Source organism: Mesoplodon bidens, assembly GCF_964165515.1.
Source record: "Mesoplodon bidens genome assembly, chromosome: 5".
In the NCBI taxonomy this organism is placed as follows: Eukaryota; Metazoa; Chordata; class Mammalia; order Artiodactyla; family Ziphiidae; genus Mesoplodon; species Mesoplodon bidens.
Window position 1 is genome coordinate 60,502,535 of NC_138161.1, and position 21,649 is coordinate 60,524,183.

General features: G+C 39.4%; 1 protein-coding gene across 5 annotated transcripts in view; it reads left to right on the top strand.

Moving 5' to 3' along the window:
- SIDT1 (SID1 transmembrane family member 1) overlaps positions 1-21,649 on the top strand; it is a gene marked incomplete at its 5' end in the record, with an annotated part of 85,656 nt that overhangs the window by 29,523 nt on the left and 34,484 nt on the right. For 3 of the 5 annotated variants that reach the window (XM_081235385.1, XM_081235383.1, XM_081235384.1), the window contains 6 exons: positions 5,316-5,361; positions 8,522-8,623; positions 9,238-9,321; positions 10,982-11,069; positions 13,679-13,750; positions 14,169-14,262. In XM_081235385.1, coding sequence (XP_081091511.1) covers positions 5,316-5,361; positions 8,522-8,623; positions 9,238-9,321; positions 10,982-11,069; positions 13,679-13,750; positions 14,169-14,262 — 486 coding nt within the window. The remainder of the gene's footprint in view (positions 1-5,315; positions 5,362-8,521; positions 8,624-9,237; positions 9,322-10,981; positions 11,070-13,678; positions 13,751-14,168; positions 14,263-21,649) is intronic. The other 2 variants (XM_081235386.1, XM_081235387.1) reach the window with 2 other exon arrangements.

A 21,649-nucleotide genomic window follows, 5' to 3' on the forward strand; every position in this document is an offset into this window, starting at 1 on the left:
TTTTTTTTTCTAGAATCATAAATTTTAAGAATAGAAGGAACTTTGGGAATTGAATCCACTCATTTCATTTTTACAGATGAGCAAACTGATGCCCAGAGAGGTTAAGTGATTTGTCCAAACTCACACAGCCAGGAAAGGACAAAATCAAAATTAGATTCGACTTCTGACTTGCAGTTCTGAGCTGTTCCCACTATACCATGCTATTTCTACTTTCTGTTTAACACTGTCCTCCTAATTTTTGTTACCCTAAATATGTTTCTCAACTCCATGAAGCATTTATTTATTTAAATCCAGCTTAAAAAATTAACTTCTGCCTTAAAGCATTACTCCGTGCCGTCTTAACTCTCCCCCACCTGCCTCCACACATGCACATACACCAGCTTTGCCCCTAATCCTTTTCCCAGACCCCATTGCTCTGGCGCTCAGTGCTGCAGAGTGTGAAGTTGCAGATAGGGAAGAGCAGGAGGCTGCAGGAACAGGCAGGCACCTGCTCCTGGGCTGGGAGGAGCCTGGAAGGGCTGTTGGGAATTCTCTGGTGGTCCAGTGATTAGGACTTCATGCTTTCACTGCCGTAGGCCTGGGTTCGATCTCACAAACCATGTGGCTCGGCCAAAAAAAAAAAAAAAAAGATATCCCCAAGAACGGAAAATGCATGACAGATAGTTTAAAAAGAAATTTAGACAGTTGTCTATGTTGTGATATTTGTACGGATAATGGATTTGAGGGGGACTAGACTGGATGCAGAGAAATTAGAAGGCTGATGCCGTGGTCAAGATAAATAATGAAATGAACTGAAGAATTTAGAGGTGAAGTTGACAAAACTTGATTGGATATTCAGGGTAAGGGAAATGGGAGAGTCTAGGATGACCATCTAACTTGTAGATGGTGGTGCCCCTAAGAGAAAATGAGAATTTTGAGGAGGGAAGGAAAAGATAAGTTCACTTTGGGACATGTTGAACTTGAAGTGCAGTGCCTGGCAGAGTGTTGAACTTATACCGCACGATGCTCAGGAGAGAGGGCTGAGCGACAGAGAGGCCACTGAGTAGAAGCTTCAGGAAGGCTGGTCCATATGGTGCCTGAGGTGTAGTTACAGGAGGTAAGGGGAGAAACAGGCAGTACCCAATCCTTGATCTTTGAGATATTTTTGCTGCACCAGGCAGTTTAGACTTCATCTTTAAGGTTATGGAAGCCACTAAGAGATTTTAAGCAACAGAATATCATGGACAGGTCTGATTTTTGAGATGACTTTAGTAGCCATGTAGAAGATGAACTGGAGAGGAGAGGGTAGAGGCACGTAGACAAATAAAAACTTTGAACAGAGAAGAATTAAAAAATTATTAGGACCTGAACATATCATGGTAGCAACAAAGTTGTAAGGGAGAAAAAGAGTCAAATAATACACATGGGGATAATTCACAATTTCAAAAAATACATGTGGCAGAATCAAAAATATAGTCTTACATGAGTACTTGAAGGCTTCAACCCTCCTCTAGCCTTCTAAGTAGGGATCTTGAGTCTTTGTTTTGAGAGAGAGTTTTGAGTGCGATAGCTCAGCTACTGTGCTATGAAAAGTAATAGATTTTTCAGGAAATGGATGAGTAAAGAGGCTTTTAGACCATTTTGCTATATGTCATACTATGTAATGACCTTTTGGTATTTTGGGGTAGAGTATAGTGATTTACATTGTTTTTCAGTTTGTTTTTTTTTTTCTTATTGGATGCTATACTGAGCAAAGACAGTGCTTCAGGTAGGAGCAGGTGCATCCAGGTTATATTTACACTAATAGAATCAGTAAGACTTGGTGAGCAGTCAGCTGTGGAAGGGATAAAAAGGGAATCCAAGACAACTCCAACAATGATGTCACACGTCAGGTGAGGCTTATCGACAGACGTGGCAGGTCAGGGTCAGGGAAAGGGGAGTACTTTCCATTTTGATCATATGGAGTTTGAGATGCTTGAGGGCCGGTGAAGTGCAGAAGCCCAGCAGAGAAACACTCTTCTGTGACTGGAGCCCAGGAGATAGCCCTGGGCTGGACATGGAAACTTGTGATTCACTACCATTGTTGTGGTTTTTGTGGCAACTGAATATTTATATATATGGATTTTATGGCAATTATAATATACATAATTATACATATATGAATGAAGATGTATGTGGCTAAGGAAAACAAGGAGATCAAGAACAGGACTGTGGGTCACATTCTCATATAAGGGATGGTCTGAGAAATAGGAGCTCTCAGAAGAAGCTGACTCGGCATAGTCAGATGTGTGGAAGAAAACCCAGGAAAGCAGGGGTCACGGAGCCCGCGGGAGGAAGTTCTAAGACAGAGGAAGTGGCTGTCAGTGTCAACTGTCACAGACAGGTAAAGAAAATTAAGGACTAAGTCACTGGATTTAGCTACAAGGAGGTGACTGGCAACCTCAGGGAGATGATGGAAAAAGAATCCTGACAGCAGTGTGGAGAGGAAGGAATGAATGAGGGATTGGAGCAGAGAGCACTCTTTGAAGAGGCTGGTTGTGAAGGAGAAGGATATAGAATGACATCAAAGGAGAGAAATTTGGGGAAAAGAGGGCAATCCTGGGGGGTGCTTTTGTTTGTTATTTATTTTGAAAGTGGTTGAGACTAGAGTATATTTATAAACCAAGGAGTAGAAAGGCAGATAAAATTTAAAGGAGAGTTGGAGTTTTGTAGAAGCAACGTCCCAGAGGAGGGAAGAAAAGACAGGATTTAGCACATGCGTGGAGAGTTTATACTTCAGCCAGAACCTTGAGGTGGAGGGTTACAGATGATGGAGGTGTTGGGGAAAGATCTGGGATAAGCAGAGGCAGTTCATGATAGATGGTAGTAAGGAGATAACAGGAAATGATACTCTGAAGTCCATAGTCCAGGTGAATAACGAGTGTAATTTCCTTCGACAAAGTAAGGGTTTTGAACGCTCGCTGTGCTCTGTGCTAGGGGCTTGCTGTCAGAAGATGAATAGGATGCCCTGAATCTCACAGGCCTCTCTGTACTCACCTCAAAAACGACTTAGTTTTGGTCTCTGCCTGTCTTTCCACTCACCCTTTCTTCCCATCCCCCCTTCCTTTTCCTTCTGTTTTATTACTCTCCTGTAGATACTTCTCCCCGTCCTCACTCCCTTCCCCATGGCCCCTTTCTCCTCTTCCCCTGTCCCCCTTCCCTGCTCAACCATCTCTCTTGATTCCTCTGTTCCTCTTCTCTTTCCCTCTCCCTCAAACTAGCCAAAATGAGGAAACAAAATTAGCTTTTGGGTTTTCTTATTTATTGAATAAACTTTTGTTTCCTGTGTTTAATTTTTTCAAATAAGTCGAAAATTGTGTACTTCCTTCTCTAAAACTAAAGGTGTACGTGTGTCTCAATTAGATTTGTTCTGTTGCTTAATGACACCTGATAAAATAAACCTTCCCCTCTTCCACTGAGGCCCATGGGGAAGGAAACAGAACCTTTCATCTGCAACAGGCACCATGTTTATTTTGCACACACTGTTGACTCCATGAGAAAGAGAAGACTTAAATGTGATAGTCTTAAAGAAAATAAAGTGTTTTCAAAGTTTGTATGTGTTGTACTAGTAAAGCAAACATAAAGAACAAGAAAAAAAAAACAGAAAATTCTTAACAATGTCCACACATTCAATGTTATAACTGCAATTCAAATGACAGGGGAGAATTTAAAAACAAATTGCTGGCCAAAGAAAACTGTTTGCTTCTGGAAATCTTACACTGTCTGTTGCCAGCCAAGAAAATCACTGTCCTCTTTGTTCCCCTGACCTGGCAACAAACAGAATTGAGGGCCCCGTGTTGCCCTGGTAATAGCAGATGACACTCCTCACACGCTGAGAGCCACACACAGCACCACGGGTCCTGACTCTGGCTGTGGAATCTCAGGAGAACACACACAACTGGATTTGACACTGACTTTGGCTTCTTTAGGTGACTTAAGATCACGAGTTACTAACCATATGTCAGCAGAACCAATCCTTGACTCTGATGATGATTTCTATTGAGAGTGAATATATACAAATTGCATCCGTTGCTAAACTCTAAGCCTCGTCTGCTGACAGCCTGAATTGTTTGTCATTACCTTTAGAAATAGAGCTCAAATTTTATGACTTCTAAACACCACCTCCAATTATAAACTTCATGCTTAAATGTCCTGATATGCCCTTTCTAAAGGAATCTTTAATAAAAATTTTAAACTATTTAATTTTTATAAAAGGAAAATTAGGAGTGGAGAGAAAGACTCCTTAGCATTGGGAGATAAAGCTGGGGAAGGACCCCAGAAGAAGTTCAGGTTCAGGTTCCCACAAGTGCAGGTCACATTGGACAGTTGGGATCATGACACTCCCCAGACTCAGGCATTGAGAGTGCAGTGGGCATGTGTGAGTGATCTTCACAACAAAAAATGAGGCAAGAACCAGAAAGAACAAAAGCCCCAAACAGCCCTTACATGACTACAGAGAAGAGCAAATTTCTCTGTTTTCCAGTCTCTTGAACTGTTCACGTATGTTCCTTCCAATAGCACTCTACGCTACAGATGTATGGTTCCCACATGCTCCTCACACTGTCCTTTCCTCAGTGCTGAATCATTTCTGTCTTTCACAGAAGAATGAAAATATCTAATAAAATATCTAATAAAATAATTCACAGCAAATTAATAATTGGAGAGAAAATAACTTGATTATATTTTTTTGGTGGTATGTGCATTTTAAGAAGGGTCTTAGAAGGCAATGCCTAACCCAAAGAGGACACAACCTTGGAGGGAAATGTAGACAAATGGGGGTGCTTGGGGGCAGGAGGAGTATGCTCCTATCCCTAGAGACACTCCCATAGTGATTATCTATCCACCACATTTTTTAAAAAGTGATCTTTTGACATGGATACATCAAAATTTTGAAGTGCTATCGGAATTATGCAAATGAACCTCAAACCTTCTTTTCCTCTCTTTCAGACCACTTCTGACACCTAAACCCTGTACTTGATTGTAAAATCTTAAGAGAATCCAAAGACAAATGTGTCTATAAAAGTCAACAAAGTACTTACTTGTATAGGTATGACTTCATGGGTTTACAAAGACATAAAATTGATCCCTTCCCCAATTTGATCATTCTTGAGAGTTGAAACCACCAAGTTCCCACACAGCGCACTTTGTCACTTCTATGGGCCCAGAACTCCTTTCTCAAAGGATAGGGCTTTCCTTGCATCTAGTTTAAGATTTTTTTTAATAAATAAGTTTTGCTTGCTAACTTATGCTTTTCTTTCACTTTTCCCACTTTCCCCTCTCCCCCTTATATTTCTCAGGACAAATGTTGCCTTTCACTTCACTGCCAGTCCCTCTCAACCCCAGGTAAGTGAAGGGCTTCAAGGTTATCATGATTCTTCCTGTTGGTGTTACCCAAAGAAACCATGGTAACAGGTAGAGTTAGCATGTGATGTTGCCCTTGATCTTTCACAACATGAGTTATATTTGTACCTTTGGAATGTTGTTCATGTAACTGGGATTTTAGACACACTTTAACCTTATCACTTGAATTGGTGTAAAATGGGAGGCATGAAGTATCTGCAGAGGTTCCTTGGCTCAACCTTCATTCATAAAATTGTGGGCCTACTATGTACCAAGTAGAGTGTTAGATTGTACTAGGTGCCAGGGATAGAAGGATGAAGAAGAGACAGGTGCAACTTCTGCCCTCATGGACCTTATAATCAGGATGGGGGTGGGGAGACAGACAGTGGAAGACCACCACTAAACAAATACAAAAATAATCAATTGATCTGAAAGTGCAATAAAAATGAGACAGATTTTAATTTCTACAGTGTTATGGGTAAAATTAACTAGCTTCTCCTGTCATTAAGAAAGAACAGGAATGCTGACAAAAATTATTAGAAGAATTAGATATTTGTGCTGTGCTCTCCATTAGGCCATAATCATTAACAGACTAAATAGATGAAAACTTTGATTGACTCAGGCTGCTTTTCTGGTGACACTTCTAGCTACCTTCCTTTTTCCTTTCATAGCTTCTGAAAGAGTGAAGTTTATGCAATAGCAAGTTTAAATAGATTTGTTTAATGTCCTGATATTTATTATAAGTCTTCTGTAGGCTGTAATGCAACTTTGTCAAAAATGGCCTTGGATATACTGTACTAAAACTGGGATTAACATATTATATGGATAACGTTGTAAATCTGTTACAACCACTTGTGAGCTGGTGGATATTTAACAACTGGTTCTTAGAGTGAAAGCCCTGTTTTGTAGCATTTGCCCATTTCTGCAGTGTAAATACCTCCACTCCGGCGGATTTCAAGCTGCTAGCGTGACGTCATTGAACACAGAGTTTGGAATCGATGTGCACAATCAGCTCTGCAAGAGCCAACTCCAGCACAGCTTGAAGAGTTAAATTTCCCATCAGTGAAAGCCTCCAGAGTGCATATATGCTGCCACCCAGTGACAGAGGAGGACTACAGTCCCACGATCCATTGCCCTCAGAGTATTAGCCACTTAATTCATGAAATATTTGAAAGCACTAGTTACTAGGTGCAATGGGAGATATCTATACAGAAAGGAAGGGGAAAACTTGTACCCCAACTGCAGAAAGAGTACAGTCTAATAGTCCTGTCGAAAGCTATAATAAAAATGATAGACTGAATGTCGTGATGTACTTCGTAGACTGAAAATCACTGACGATTATATATTACAGCTTCTTTCTATTTTAAAAAAGTATTAAACACTAAAGCCCAAATAATTTGTATATAATCACAAACTAGAGTAAAATATACTTAAAACAAACTCATGAAACAAAACAGAAATTCTTTGACGTCTCTGAAGGTCTTACTTTACTCGTAACTGTTCCCATTTCAGCCTATATTTTATATCCTTTTCAACTGTAGGAAAAATTTTCTGTTCCTGTAAGTCCACCCAAACTATTGCACATTCTCAGACAACCTGAATCACCACTGTCTGTCTCTATTCCTGTAGACACAAGCAGGTTACAGAAACTGGATAATCAGGACACAAGATGGTGATTTTTAGCCTAAATTCCAGGCATTGCTTTGGATCCTTGTCACTTGCTTCTTTCTGGTAAAAGTAGATTCTCAAGGCAAGGGGTTTATTTATTTGGGGTTTATGGTAATTTAAAGGTTTAAAAACAATTAGTAATACCTTGGTATACAGATAAGGCTTCGGTAGATGTCTACAGCTTGCACAAAACCAACTCCTAGAATATACAGGCATATATGTGATGCTCATTACTGCTAATAGTAACCATAATAATGCTTTTGAGTTACAAAGTATGGTTCCCCTAAGAACCAAGAATGCCTCTTGGGAATTCCAGAGTATTCACCTTTGGAAGAGCCCTGTATTGTATGTATTTGAATCAAGCTCCAAAATAAAAGCACAAAAAATGGAGTGGCTTCTTGAGAGTGTTTCCATCTGTTACAAAGCATGAACAGACTTCCAAAAAGCAGCGTTAATGACACTCTTTAATCTTGAGATGATTTTTTTCCCCATCAGAAGGCTTTGGATTGTTGAAAAAGTTCTATTCTTATTGCTCTGGTTCTCAGAATAAGGTTAATAAAGAGGATGTGGGAATGCAAAATGAAGTTTTAATGGGTTTTGCTTCTCCTTTAAAGTGATAGATTTACTAAAGCCCTAGGATAGGGGTTTGCTTTGTTTGTTTTCCTCAAAATTTTAACCATGTATTTCATGTCAAGCTTCTCAACCAGTTTCTATATTTATAACTACTGGGCAGAAGTCCCCTTTCTTCATTATTAGCAACATGTTTAAGGCTTAGAGTTAATAAATTTTTCCAGTGGATTGATAATCTAAGTAGGTAAATAGTGTAACTTTTGTCTATTATAAATGTTTCCTTATTCTGATGATATTGGAGAAATACTTCTGCCCAAAATTGTGAACATATTTCAGGAGGCTAGATGTAGGGCTTGGTCTTTGAATCTAAATGTCATCTCACTGTATTCCAGCCAGGAAATAGATTCTTTGGCAAAAAAGTCTAGGGGAAGGGTGGGTCTAGTGCTAATTCTTGCCTATGGGAATGTGGTTAAGATTCTTGAAGAACAGGCTTATCTGCTTTTCAAGGAGGAGCTTCATATTTCAAAATGACCCCACAGAGGCAAACCTTGTCTCCTGTCACATTTCACATATCTCTAATTCAAAGGGTTGGGGGCATCTTCTTAAGTCAAAATTAGAATGAAGTGTAGCAAAGTTTAGTTGAGAAGGAAAAACTATAAAAAATTATATGGCAATATTGTATGAAATGGCTCCTTTCTCTTGTTCACTGCTGTGTTCCTAGTGCCTGAGCCTTGCACAGAGCATTTGCTCAATATGCAAGAGGTGAATGGCTGACTCAATTACTGGAGGCTTACTGAGATTTACATCTGAACTTTGTGCTTAATATTTGAGGAAACCACCTTATTCATGGGAAAATAGCTTGAGTTTTTGACCGTAAACATTTCTTAACATTAACAAATCCTGTCTTTCTTTTTTTTATTCTTAGTATTTTCTATACAAATTTCCTGAAGATGTGGACTCAGTTATCATTAAAGTCGTGTCTGAAATGGCTTATCCATGCTCTGTTGTCTCAGTCCAGAATATCATGGTGAGTCTTCATAACCTGTCAACCTTCCAATATGGAGTACTATATTGTCCCAAGATAAATGAGAGAGAAGGGCGGGCACCATGTCATCCTCATACTACCTATTTCTGACAAAACTGCTAAATAATAAAAACAGTATCTTGTGCACACAAGTGGGCAGTCTGTGTTTGTAGACACTGATCTGGGGAGATAGAGAGCAGTTGACTCCTCACCAAAATAAACAAAGGAAGGAAGGGAGGGAGGGAGGATCATGACAGAGAACAAGGAAGACCAACTTGTGGGCTGCACAAAAAAACCAGAAACCTGTTTGTTCTATTTTTTTAAAATTTTTATTGTGTCATTAGGCCCTTTCTGTTTCATAAGGTGTTAATAAAAAATGGGAAAGGTGTGATACACTTTAATGATCTTTTCAGTTCTCTTTGATATAAAGTGAACTTGACTTCAGAGGACAAGGCACCAAGTTTTAGGAGGACTATTTCATGACTGTTCTGGGGGAAAACTCTTCATGGTTTCTGGCTCAGTAGGGACCCCCTCCCCTGTGATCCAGGTGACATGTGTGGTATGTATACTATGACATTAATGATGTTTTCCTTTTTTATCCCTCATGCATGTTACAGTGCCCAGTGTATGATCTCGACCACAATGTAGAATTTAATGGTGTCTATCAGTCCATGACCAAGAAAGCTGCCATCACACTACAGGTGAGACATCGCTTCTGTGGTTGTTATTGTCAATGACAGTGCACAGTTTTTAATCAGATTACCTACTGGACCAGTCAGGTTACCTGCTGGACTTAGAAAAACCTAAGGGATTACTGCTCACTGTGTGCCTTGAATCTCTTTCCTTTCTGATTGATTTTAAAACAAAGATTGCTACACCTGAAATCAAAGCCTTGGTGATAGTAGACAGTGCTACTCTGCCAGGTGCTCCGTTCCCCTTGGGGAATCTTGGGAACCTGTGATTCAGTGGGACATGTGTCTGACAGATTGTTTAGAGAAGTAAGGGCAAAAGATTCCAGTCTACCCAATGGGGGATGCTGGTTTAGGGTAAAGTTTATCTGATCCATTTAAAACAACTAAACATATTCTACTAAAACAATATTTTAAATCAACTATCCTTCAATTGAAAAAAAACATATTGTAACCAAAACATAACTTCAACTCTGGACAGAATGGACAGGTTCAAAGGAATATGAACCACATTTGTGCAGAAGTTTGCCCTTTTGGTATGATAATTAAATTATTATTTCAATGGTAATTTTATAGCAAAAATGTACAGACATCATGTCAGCATATTTTCAAAGAGATTCTGTCCCTGGCTTTAGAGCAGTACTTACTTGGAGTACCTGCGATTTGATCTGTTCTCTAGGTAAGGAGATACTGTTTATTGAATAGCAGGCCATGAATGAGGAGAGGTTAATTATAATTTAGGTATCAGACCAAAAAACTTCTATTAGTCAGGCTTTTATTTTTAATGTCTCAGTTTTGATATCTCAAATATCTGCTCTTGTTTTTAGTATTTTTTTTTCCTTAGCACATCAGCATTATGTGGTCCCAAACTTAAAAAGACGAAAAAATAACCATAGTAGGAAACTCAGATTTTACATCATCTGGACACTAAATTAATGAAGTGCAAATCATATCAGTACATTCCTACTTTCAATATGTTTGGCAATAAGTTATTACTTCTCTTTTGGACCCATGAGTCAGTACTGGGCCATTTTCTCAGTGGGTTAAACATAATATCAGAAATTTGGGGATAATAAAAAAAATCAGAGTTGTATAAATATAGTGGACCTTAAAGATTATCTTGTCAACCATGCTTCATTCATGGATAAGAAACTGGGACACGGAGAAGCCCACTTAGAGAAAGTCAAAGCCAGTACTGTAACTCAGGTCTCCTGACTTGAGTTTTTGCTTCCCTAACCTAAATTGTTTATTTAACTGCTGACTGTGTGACTTTTAGGAAAGTCATTTATCATTAAATTTTAAAATAATAAAAACTTAATATAGTGAAGCTAAAACTGCCCAAAAAATAAAGTTTATTCAAGAATTTAATATACAAGTATGAATTATTAAACATAGACTGTTGACATATATTTTATACAGGGTCTACTACAATTCTAAGCACTCAAGTGGGCACCGGACAGATTGAAATCAGAACAGTCTATTTACATAATTTCTTGGATATAACAATTATTTTATTATGGATAACCTGGAGTAGGTCATGGGAATGTGAGAGTCCTTTCTAAGGAGTTAGGGAGCAGGGGTGAACTTTACTTTTCTTCTCCTTCCTCTTTCTTTTTGCCCCCACCATTATGGACTTTCTCCCTTCTTCTCCCTATCTTTATGTCTTGTGCAGAAGAAGGATTTTCCAGGTGAGCAGTTCTATGTGGTGTTTGTGATAAAGCCTGAAGATTATGCCTGTGGAGGATCTTTCTTCATCCAGGGTAAGCAACAGTGAGGAGTATTTATCTACTTAGAAAAACCTAACAGAATGGAATGGAAAGGAAGCCAAAAGCTCATTTTGGCCCCTTCTGGCTCCTTCCAACCATCTCTAGTTCCCACTAAGTGAAGGTCATCAGCAGTGGCTTGGCAAGGCAGTCTGAGACATACATGAGAAAAAAATAAAGGGAAGAAAATAATAAATCTCAAGATATTATTGATACTACAAAATGCCATTTAATGCCTGAATCTTTTCAAAGTCTTGCACTCCCTCAGTTGGCCCAGTTGGCCCAGTTCACTCAGTTGGCCCTTTACTCAACAAATATTTACTTCTGTGAAGTAATGATCTTATACAGCAGATCGAGGTCCATTTTCAAAGATCATTTTGGCAGCGAGTAGCAATGGAGCCACTTATATTTATCAGTAGTCATCATTTCCCCAAGGAAAATTCAGAGTTCTCAATTCCCATTGCCAAAATTGTACCTTTCAAGACGGTAAGTAAGCAAAGTAGGGCAACTTATCCCAATGGCAGGGGTTATGTCAGCTCTTAAGCATAGTACAAGTGGTTATGGGGAACTACCCACTAACTACCACGGGAATGGAATAGGCTGTTGAATGAAAACACAGACCCCCCAGCAGCTGATAGGCCATATGTGATCAACATGAAAAGTGTTTACTGTTGAGTATAACATCGTTCGCTCAGTATTTAGGTGAATTTTTTTCTAATATATTCTTTAATCTCTTAATTACATAGCTCTAGAGTTTTGCCAACATCCAATGTTCTCGGTAAACTATAAGTCCTTTGATGGCCATATAAGAAAAAAACAAATTCTCACTGCCTAGAAAAATGCAAACCAACAGTGCAAGAGGGTTCCCTTTTCTCCATACCCTCTCCAGCATTTATTGTTTGTAGATTTTTTGATGATGCCCATTCTGACCAATGTGAGATGATATCTCATTGTAGTTTGATTTGCGTTTCTCTAATGATTAGTGATGTAGAGCATCCTTTCACGTGTTTGTTGGCCATCTGTATATCTTCTTTGGGGAAATGTCTTTTTAGGTCTTCTGCCCATTTTTGGATTGGGTTGTTTGTTTTTTTGATATTGAGCTGCATGAGCTGCTTGTATATTTTGGAGATTAATCCTTTGTCAGTTGCTTCGTTTGCAAATATTTTCTCCCATTCTGAGTGTTGTCTTTTTGTCTTGCTTATGGTTTCCTTTGCTGTGCAAAAACTTTCAAGTTTCATTACGTGGGAATGTAAATTGATACAGCCACTATGGAGAACAGTATGGAAGTTCCTTAAAAAACTAAAAATAGAACTACCATACAACCCAGCAATCCCACTACTGGGCATATACCCTGAGAAAACCATAATTCAGAAAGAGACATGTACCACAATGTTCATTGCAGCACTATTTACAATAGCCAGGACATGGAAGCAACCTAAGTGTCCCTCAACAGATGAATGGATAAAGAAGATGCAGCACACATATACAGTGGAATATTACTCAGCCATATAAAGGAACAAAACTGAGCTATTTGTAGTGAGGTGGATGGGCCTAGAGTCTGCCATACAGAGTGAAGTAAGTCAGAAAGAGAAAAACAAATACCATACATATGCTAACACATATATGTGGAATCTAAAAAAATCCAAAACAATGGTTCTGATGAACCTAGGGGCAGGACAGGAATAAAGACACAGACATAGAGAATGGAATTGAGGACACAGGAAGGGGAAAGGGTAAGCTGGGACGAAGTGAGAGAGTGGAACGGACATACATACACTACCAAATGTTACATAGATAGCTAGTCGGAAGCAGCTCCATAGCACAGGGAGATCAGCTCCATGGCACAGGGAGATCAGCTCAGTGCTTTGTGACCACCTAGAGGGGTGGGATAGGGAGGGTAGAAGGGAGGCGCAAGAGGGAGGAGATATGGGGATATATGTATACGTATAGCTGATTCACTTTGTTATACAGCAGAATCTAACACAACATTGTAAAGCAATTATACTCCAATAAAGATGTTTAGGGCTTCCCTGGTGGCGCAGTGGTTGAGAGTCCGCCTGCCAATGCAGGGGACACGGGTTTGTGCCCCGGTCCGGGAAGATCCCACATGCCGCGGAGCGGCTAGGCCCGTGAGCCATGGCCGCTGAGCCTGTGCGTCCGGAGCCTGTGCTCCACAACGGGAGAGGCCACAACAGTGAGAGGCCCGCGAACCGCAAAAAAAAAAAAAAAAAAAAAAGATGTTGAAAAAAAAAAGAAAAAAAAATGCAGACCAAAAATGTAGTAGCTCTCTATTTTTGCAGCTGTTTTCTTCAGATGTCTGTGGCATATTGAGCCATAGGACATCAGGAGAAGGGTCAAGCCTTCTTTATTCAAGAAAGGAGGCTGCGTTCTCATTTGACTCACTTAGTGCTACCAAAATGCACCCAAAGGCCAAGTTGAAAGTTTTAATCAAAAAGAGTATTAGACAGTTTGACGGTTTTCACATAGTTCTTGCTAAAAGAAAATTCAGCAACCAGAGTTAATTCTGGACAGTTTTTAAACAACTGTTCAGATCAGAGACCAGGAACCTAGTATCTGATCCATTGTGCTTTGTTCTTTTTTACCAGAAAAGGAGAACCAGACCTGGAATCTACAACGTGCAAAGAACCTTAAAGTGACCATTGTTCCTTCCATTAAAGGTCAGTCTTGTTACTAAGATTTAGTGGAGAGATTCCTATGTCAGGAAGGCAGTCATGTCATTCAATGCTAATGTCATCCTTCCAGAGAAACATCATAAGAAAACTAATGTTTACCTTAGAGATAGAAGAGAGAATCAAAGCATTGTGTTAAATCCTTTGCAGAAAGAAAGGGAAGCCAATTATAAAGTTGTATACAGGAAGTCCCTTCCCAGCTTCCCTGAGGAAGTCATCACTGTGAAAAGCAGCCATTTATGGACGATGTCTGGGTGACCTCCAATAGCTTTGCTGCTTTGAGTGGAATTATCTTAGGATTTAAGAATGAGTGTGATGCAGATGGGCCCATGAAGCTGTCCTGTCCCAAACATGGTCCCCTCTTCTCTTGAGGACATCCTGACCAAAGCTGTTTCTCTTCCCTCAGGATCTGTTTATGTGAAATCCATTCTTCTCAGTTTCCTCATCTTCTTCTCCTTCTACTTGGGATGCCTGTTTGTTGCATTTGTTCATTATATCAGGTACGTCAAGAGTTTCAAGAAATGTCAACCCCCTTCACCTGTCTCTGCTTAGTGATGAGCACATTAGATTTTAGAGCCATATTAACTGGATTCGAATCTACCTTAGCCACACACTGTGTGATCTTGGGCAAGTTACTTAAACTTTCTGTGCTTAAGTTTCTTCATCTGTAAAATGAGATAATAATTTACCTCATAGACCAGTATAACTGCAGTGTTTACATCAATGTCCTGCACAGAGTAAGTGCTGATAGTGTTAGCTATTTTCATAGTTAATGAAACTTCAACAGAAAGATAGCTTGGGTAATTTTTAGACCAGAAAATACTCAATGTAGATCCTACAGAATGTAGGAAATGAGTTCTACCTAACATGGAGATTTAGAAACAGCTTTAAACATTCCATCAAAAAGTACAATTAATGCCTAAAATAAATATTGAGGTATAATAAGTAGCAGGAGTAATAAATATGCTTTGACACTACATTACCAGGTGCTTTCTTAGTGTTGTAGCATCAATTTTACAGTAAAATGTTCCTCGAGAGAAAAAAAGCAGATAATCATGCTGTAATTTGGAAATTTCCCTTCCCAAGAGTTTGGAGCCCCCAGTGAAAAGAGCACCAGTCTTTCCTTGTATCTCAGAGCAGGCCTGAACCTTGAGAATTCCATAGCTTGTCGTGGTCTCTGTAAAACAACTACAAAGGAATGGCAGGAGGTATAATAAACAAATGTTCTCTCTCCTCTTGAGCATGTAAAGAAAACAAAGCCCGTATGGAGTTTTCAGATTACTGGGCAAGATTAGTCTCATCTGTAGAAAAACCTCAAGGCTACCACAGTGATACAACTATCTCAGTGATACAGGCCTACCTCTGATTCAAAAAATAACTCCCTTCTGTGACTTTGATGAAGCTTTGCAATTGAGAAACTGACTTCAAAAACACACTGACCATATCTGGGACAATTTGAGAACCAAAACAATTAAGGAGAATAGTGAATTATAAACCATTGAGAAAAATAGAAATTCATGAGTCCATCCCAGTATGGGAAGAAAGGAAGGGAGAAAAGGAGGGAGGAAGGAAGGAGGGAAAGAAAGACCAAAATACTTACAGATATACATTTAATAAACTCAACAAAATTACTAAAACAGATACACATTAGGGACAGGACCCATTAGCAAATACTGACCTAGGAGGGAGGATTCTTGCCTACAGCACAACACCAAACACTGACTGGTAAATAAGGAGAGAGTGCTGGAATTGGAAAATCATCATTTTGCATAGATCAGGTTAAGAATCATCAATGAATACTAAAACTAGCAGGAAAATCTGATGAGGATCAACATATCTGCATGGCCTTAAGTATATCCCCACAAATCGCTTAGTAGTCGTAAGGGAAAAAGTAGTAACTATACAGTGGAGAAATTAGACTATTGACAGGGTGATAAAGGTTAATATGACCAAGGGAAAGATGGACACTGTGTGCCTCCAGATGTGACACCCTGAGATGGAAATAGCATCACTTATGCAGTATTCCAGCCAGAAATGCACATTTTTAATATAATCCTGAGGAAAAAATTAGACAAACTCAAAATGATGAACATTCTATTAAAATGTATCACAAAAGACAAAAAATAGCTACGGAAATGTTCCAGATTGAGGGAGACTAAATATATGTGACCACTAAAGACAATATTTGATCTCAGACTGGTTCTTTTACTAGAAGAAAAATATGCTATAAAGGACATTATTGGGTCAATTGACAAAACTGTAAAACAGACAACAGATTAGATAAGATTATCATATCGATGTTAAATGTGCTGAAGTTGACAACTACACTGTGGTTATGGAAGAGAGTATCTTTATTCTTTGGAAATATTTAGGCACAAAAGTTCATGACATATGCAACTTACTTTCAAATGGGTCAGAAAAAAATGTTTATGTATACATGCATATGAAAACATACATATGCACCCAGAGACAGAATGAGAAAGCAAAGGGGGTAATATGCTAACAATAAGTGAATCTAGGTAATGATACATGGGTATTCTATATTCTATTCTTATTCTTACAGCTTCTCTATAAATGTGAAATTATTTGCAAATAAAAAATTAAAAACAAAAACTCCAGTCTACAGGCAAATATTATACCTGGAAAGTATACATACATTAACTGGTTATCAGCTCATTAATTTATCAGATCATAATCACTAACACTGAACAAGTACTTACTCTTTGCCAGGCACTCTGAGTAGACTATCTCATCTAAAGCCCCACAACAAGTAGTAGTATATCATTATTTGACAGTTCAGGAAATTGAGGCATTCAGAGGTTAAGCAGTTTGACCAAGAATTCACTGCCTGGGTTTGAACCCAGGCAGCCTGGCTCCAGAGCCTTAGCTCTTAAGCAGCCCGGACAAGATGGGTCTGGAGTGGTCAGGGCATGTGAAGGAGGGCAGTCCTAATCAAGGAAACCAGGTCAAAAGCCTGGAACCCCAGCATGAATTTGATTGAAAAGGGGGTCCGAAAAGCTGCCAATTTTGACTCAGATGAGTTACAGCGTCATGGGAAAAGAAGTTCATCTTTTCTGCCTCTCTTAGGAAGGCTGTCTCTACCACTGATGTTTTAGATTTTAGAAAATAGGTTTCACCTCTTTAGTTACCTAGCAGACATAACCAGTGTATAAACAGACAAAAATTAATAGCTGGATATCAATCTCTCTAAAGTTGTTATTCAGCCTGCTGAAGAGAGCACAGTTTTTGAAAATTGTGGCCTAAGGCTCTGTCGAAACCTCTGGCTGCCAGATTACTTTGCTACTGCCAACTGCACAAGCATAGATTCTTTCCAAATATAGGCAAACTGAAAATAGAAATCTGGAGACATAAGAACTACCTGGCATCTAAATAGGGGAATAAACAGAGAGAAAATGCTAATAGAACTCTTCCTTCATTGAACTAAGCAGAAATAACAAAGTTTTCTACAAAACCAAGTGAAGCCAGCCAGTCCTGGAGCAGAATGCCAATTGCTTGTTGAGCCCCCTGTTCTTTATTACTAATACATGTGGGGTTTGCAGTACATGCTATGAGATCAGGATGAAAACAATGATTAGAGACATGGCTCCTGTCCTCAGGGAGCTAAGAATTCAAAGTGTTTTTATGCTATTTTTTTTATGTTTTTTTGTTTTTATGTTTTTTGGCTCAACCCTAAACTCCATTCCCCTCCCCACCCACCAGCTCCAATTCATTCAGCAAGTATTTATGGAGCCCCTGCAATGACCCCCTGGGTCAAGCACTGCATACATGTCTCTTTTTTTCTTTAATTAAATTATATCTATATCACTTTATTTTTTTTTATTTTATTAATTTATTTTTGGCTACGTTGGGTCTTCGTTGCTGCGCAGGGGCTTTCTCTAGCTGCTGCAGGCAGGGGCTACTCTGTTGCGGTGTGCGTGCTTCTCATTGCGGTGGCTTCTCTTGTTGTGGAGCACAGCCTCTAGGTGTGCGGGCTTCAGTAGTTGTGGCTTACAGGCTCTAGAGCACAGGCTCAGTAATTGTGGCGCACAGGCTTAGTTGCTCCATGGCATGTGGGATCTTCCCGGGCCAGGGCTCGACCCCGTGTCCCCTGCATTGGCAGGCAGATTCTTAACCACTGTGCCACCAGGGAAACCCTGCATACATGTCTCTTATTCCTTCCTCTCAGTCACCCTGCCAGATGTTGAGTTCAAACTACATGATCCTGATTACTCGTTCTTCCCTTGACTCCTGTATTAGTTATCTATTGCCACAATAATGCTGCATAAAAATCAACCATAAAAACTCCAAAAACTCCAACCATAAAAACTCCAATACATATTTACATTTGCTCACAAATCTATGGGTCAGCTGGATGATTCTGCTAATCTGGACTAGGCTGAGATCTCAGCTGGGTGTGGTCATAGAGTGAAATCAACTGGCAGGTCAGAGAAGAGCTGGCTTTGCTAGACTGGCCTCAGCTGTACTTTGCCTCTCATCCTCCAGCAATCTAGCCCTGGTTTATTGTATCTCCAAGAGAGATCGCAGAAGAATGCAAGGCTTCCTTAAGATGTAGGTTCAAAAGTGGCATGATATCACTTCCCCCTCTTTCTATTGGCCAAAACAAGTGATAAGGCCAGTCCAGCTGCAAGAGGTAAAGATACAGACTCCACTTTTGATTGAAGGAGCTAGATACAAGATGAGGTATAGCCATTTTTCAATCAATCTAGCATAGGTTTCATTTACTCTTTTTTTGTTTGTTCACTGGATACTGCCTGCCTCACCCTAGCTTTGTAAATCATTTAACTCCTCTAATTAAGAACTTTATCAGCTCCAAAACCTAGGGCAAATGTGGTTAAAGCCTGTTAATACAAACACAGTCCAAACACATCATCTTTTATGAGTTCATATAATTGCTTGCTAGTTAATATCACTAAAATTGTTTTTTTAAAGGGACTTCCCTAGAGCCTCATTTGCCAGCTAGAACAGTCAGACCCAATTTTAACTGCTCTCCTTAATGATATGCCTTGTTCACTCAACAAATATTTAGTTATCATTTCCTGGGTGCCAGGCCCTGTCCTAAAGGTTAGTGATACAGCGGTGAACAAGACAGTCTAGATCCCTGCTCTGATAGAGCTTCCATTGTACAAAGGAAAAACATATAAGCAAGCAAGCAAGCAATTAATAAAGAAAATAATTTCAGCTAGTGACAGGAGGAGAACAAACATAGTGGTGGGACAGAGAATGATTGGACTGGGGAAGCTACTTTAGATTTGATTTGTTCAGCAGGGAAGACCTCTCAGGACCAAGACCTGAATGGCAAGTAGGAGCCAGCCATGTGAGGATTTGGGGAGAGAGTGGCCCAGGCAGAGAACAAGAGCAAAGGCCCTGAGGCAGGGATGGGTTTGCTGTGTCTAGGAACGAAAGAGGTATGAAGAGAAGTCCTTCCACCAAACATACCAGGATCAGGGGTGTGCAACTTCTAGAGCCCCCATTTGGAAGTAAATAAGAACATGTACCAAAGCACAGGCACATATAATCCCCAACTTTTCTCCCTTCTCCCTCGACTCCAACCTCATATCCAAAAGGGAGGGTCGGGCTTCCTTGGTGGCGCAGTGGTTGAGAGTCTGCCTGCCGATGCAGGGGACACGGGTCCGTGCCCCGGTCCGGGAAGATCTCACATGCCGCGGATCGGCTGGGCCTGTGCGTCCGGATCCTGTGCTCTGCAACGGGAGAGGCCACAGCAGTGAGGGGCCCGCGTACAGCAAAAAAAAAAAAAAAAGGGAGGCTCATTTGGGGGGAAGAGAGAATTCACATTTTAATTTTTGATAGACAATTACATTTGATACACCCGTTTTTTCTGTTGTTTTGTTTTGTTTTGTTTTTGTTGTTGTTGTTTGTTTTTGCGGTATGTGGGCCTCTCACTGTTGTGGCCTCTCCCGTTGCAGAGCACAGGCTCCGGACGCGCAGGCTTAGTGGCCAAGGCTCACGGGCCCAGCCGCTCCGCGGCATGTGGGATCTTCCTGGACCGGGGCACGAACCTGTGTCCCCTGCATCGGCAGGCGGACTCTCAACCACTGTGCCACCAGGGAAGCCCCAACACCCGGTTTTTTAAATAATGACTTTATTAAGACATAATTCATAGACCATAAAATTCACCCCCGTTTAAAAATTCAGTGGTTTTAGTATATTCACAGTTGCACAACCATCACCACTATCTAATTTTCATCATCTCCAAAAAGAAACCCTGAGTTTATCAAGATTATAGGATACAAGATCAATATACAGAAATCAATTGTATTTCTATACACTGGCAGTGCACAGTTCAAACACGAGATTAAGAAAATAATTCTATTAACAATAGCATCAAAAATAGTAAAGTACTTCAGAAAAAATTTAAGAAATTAAATATAAGACTTGTACATTGAAAACTACAAAACATCCTTGAAAAAAACTTAAAGAGAACCTAAATATATGAAAAGACACCCTGTGTTCATAGATTGAAAGACTTAATATTATTAAGATGGTATAATAGACAGAATAATGCCCCCCCCAAAATGCTCATGTTCTAATATTCAGAACCTGTGAATATGTTACTTTACATGGCAAAAGAGATTTTGCAGATGTGATAAAATTATGGAGATTATCCTGGATTATCTGTGTGGGTATAATGTAATCACAAGTGTCCTTATAAGAGGGAGGCAAGAGAGTCAAAGACAGGAGGAGGTGTGATGAGGGAAGCAGAGGTTGGAGTAATACATTTGAAGATGGGGGAAGGGGCCATGACTTAGATGCAGGCCACGTCTAGAAGTTGGAAAAGGCAAAGAAATGGATCCTCCCCTGGATTCTCCAGAAGGAATATAGCCCTGCTGATATCTTGATTTTAGCCACATAAGACTCATTTTAGAATTGACATCCAGAACTGAAGATAATAAATTTGTATTGTTCTAAACCACTAAGACTGTGATAATTTGTTACAGCAGCAATATAAACTAAAAGACATGGTAATACTCCCCTAACTGATTTATAGATTCAACACAATCCCTATGAAAGTCCCAACTGACTTTCTTCCAAAAATTGATAAACTGATCCTAAAATTCATATGGAAATGCAAGGGACCCAGAATAGGAACAAAAATCATGAAAAAAAAAGCACAAAGCTGGAGGTCTTACACTTTCTGATGTCAAAACCAACTACAAAGCAACAATATTCAAAACTCTGGCCCTGACATAAGGAAAGACATACAGATCAATGGAACAGAATTGAGAGTTCAGAAATAAACACTTACATTTATGGCCAATTGATTTTTGACAAGGGTAACAAGACAATTCAATGGATCAAGGATATTCTTTTCAACAAATGGTGCTGGGACACTTGGGTATCCACATGAAAAAGAATGAAGTTGTACCCCTACCTTACAACATATAAAAAAAATTAACTCTAAATAGAACAAAGATCTAAATAAAAGAGCCAAATCTATAAAACTCTTAGAAGAAAACATAGGTGTAAATCTTAGTGACCTTAGATTAGGTAATAGTTTCTTAGATATGATAGCAAAAGCACAAGTAAAAAAAGAAAAAATAGGTAAATTGGACTTCATCAAAATTAAAACTTTTGTGTTTTTAAAGGACATTATCAAGGAAGTGAAAATACAAAACTGGAGAAAATGTTTGTAAATCATATATCCAGTAAGAGTCTAGTATCCAAACTATGTAAAGAATTCTTACAACCCAAAGATAAAAAGAAAAATATCCCCATTTAAAAATAGGCATTTTTTAAATTGAATAGATGTTTCTCCAAAGAAATATGCAAATGGCTAATAAGCATGTGAAAAGATGTTCAACAACATTAGCCATCAGGGAAATGCAAATCAAAACTACAATGAGATAT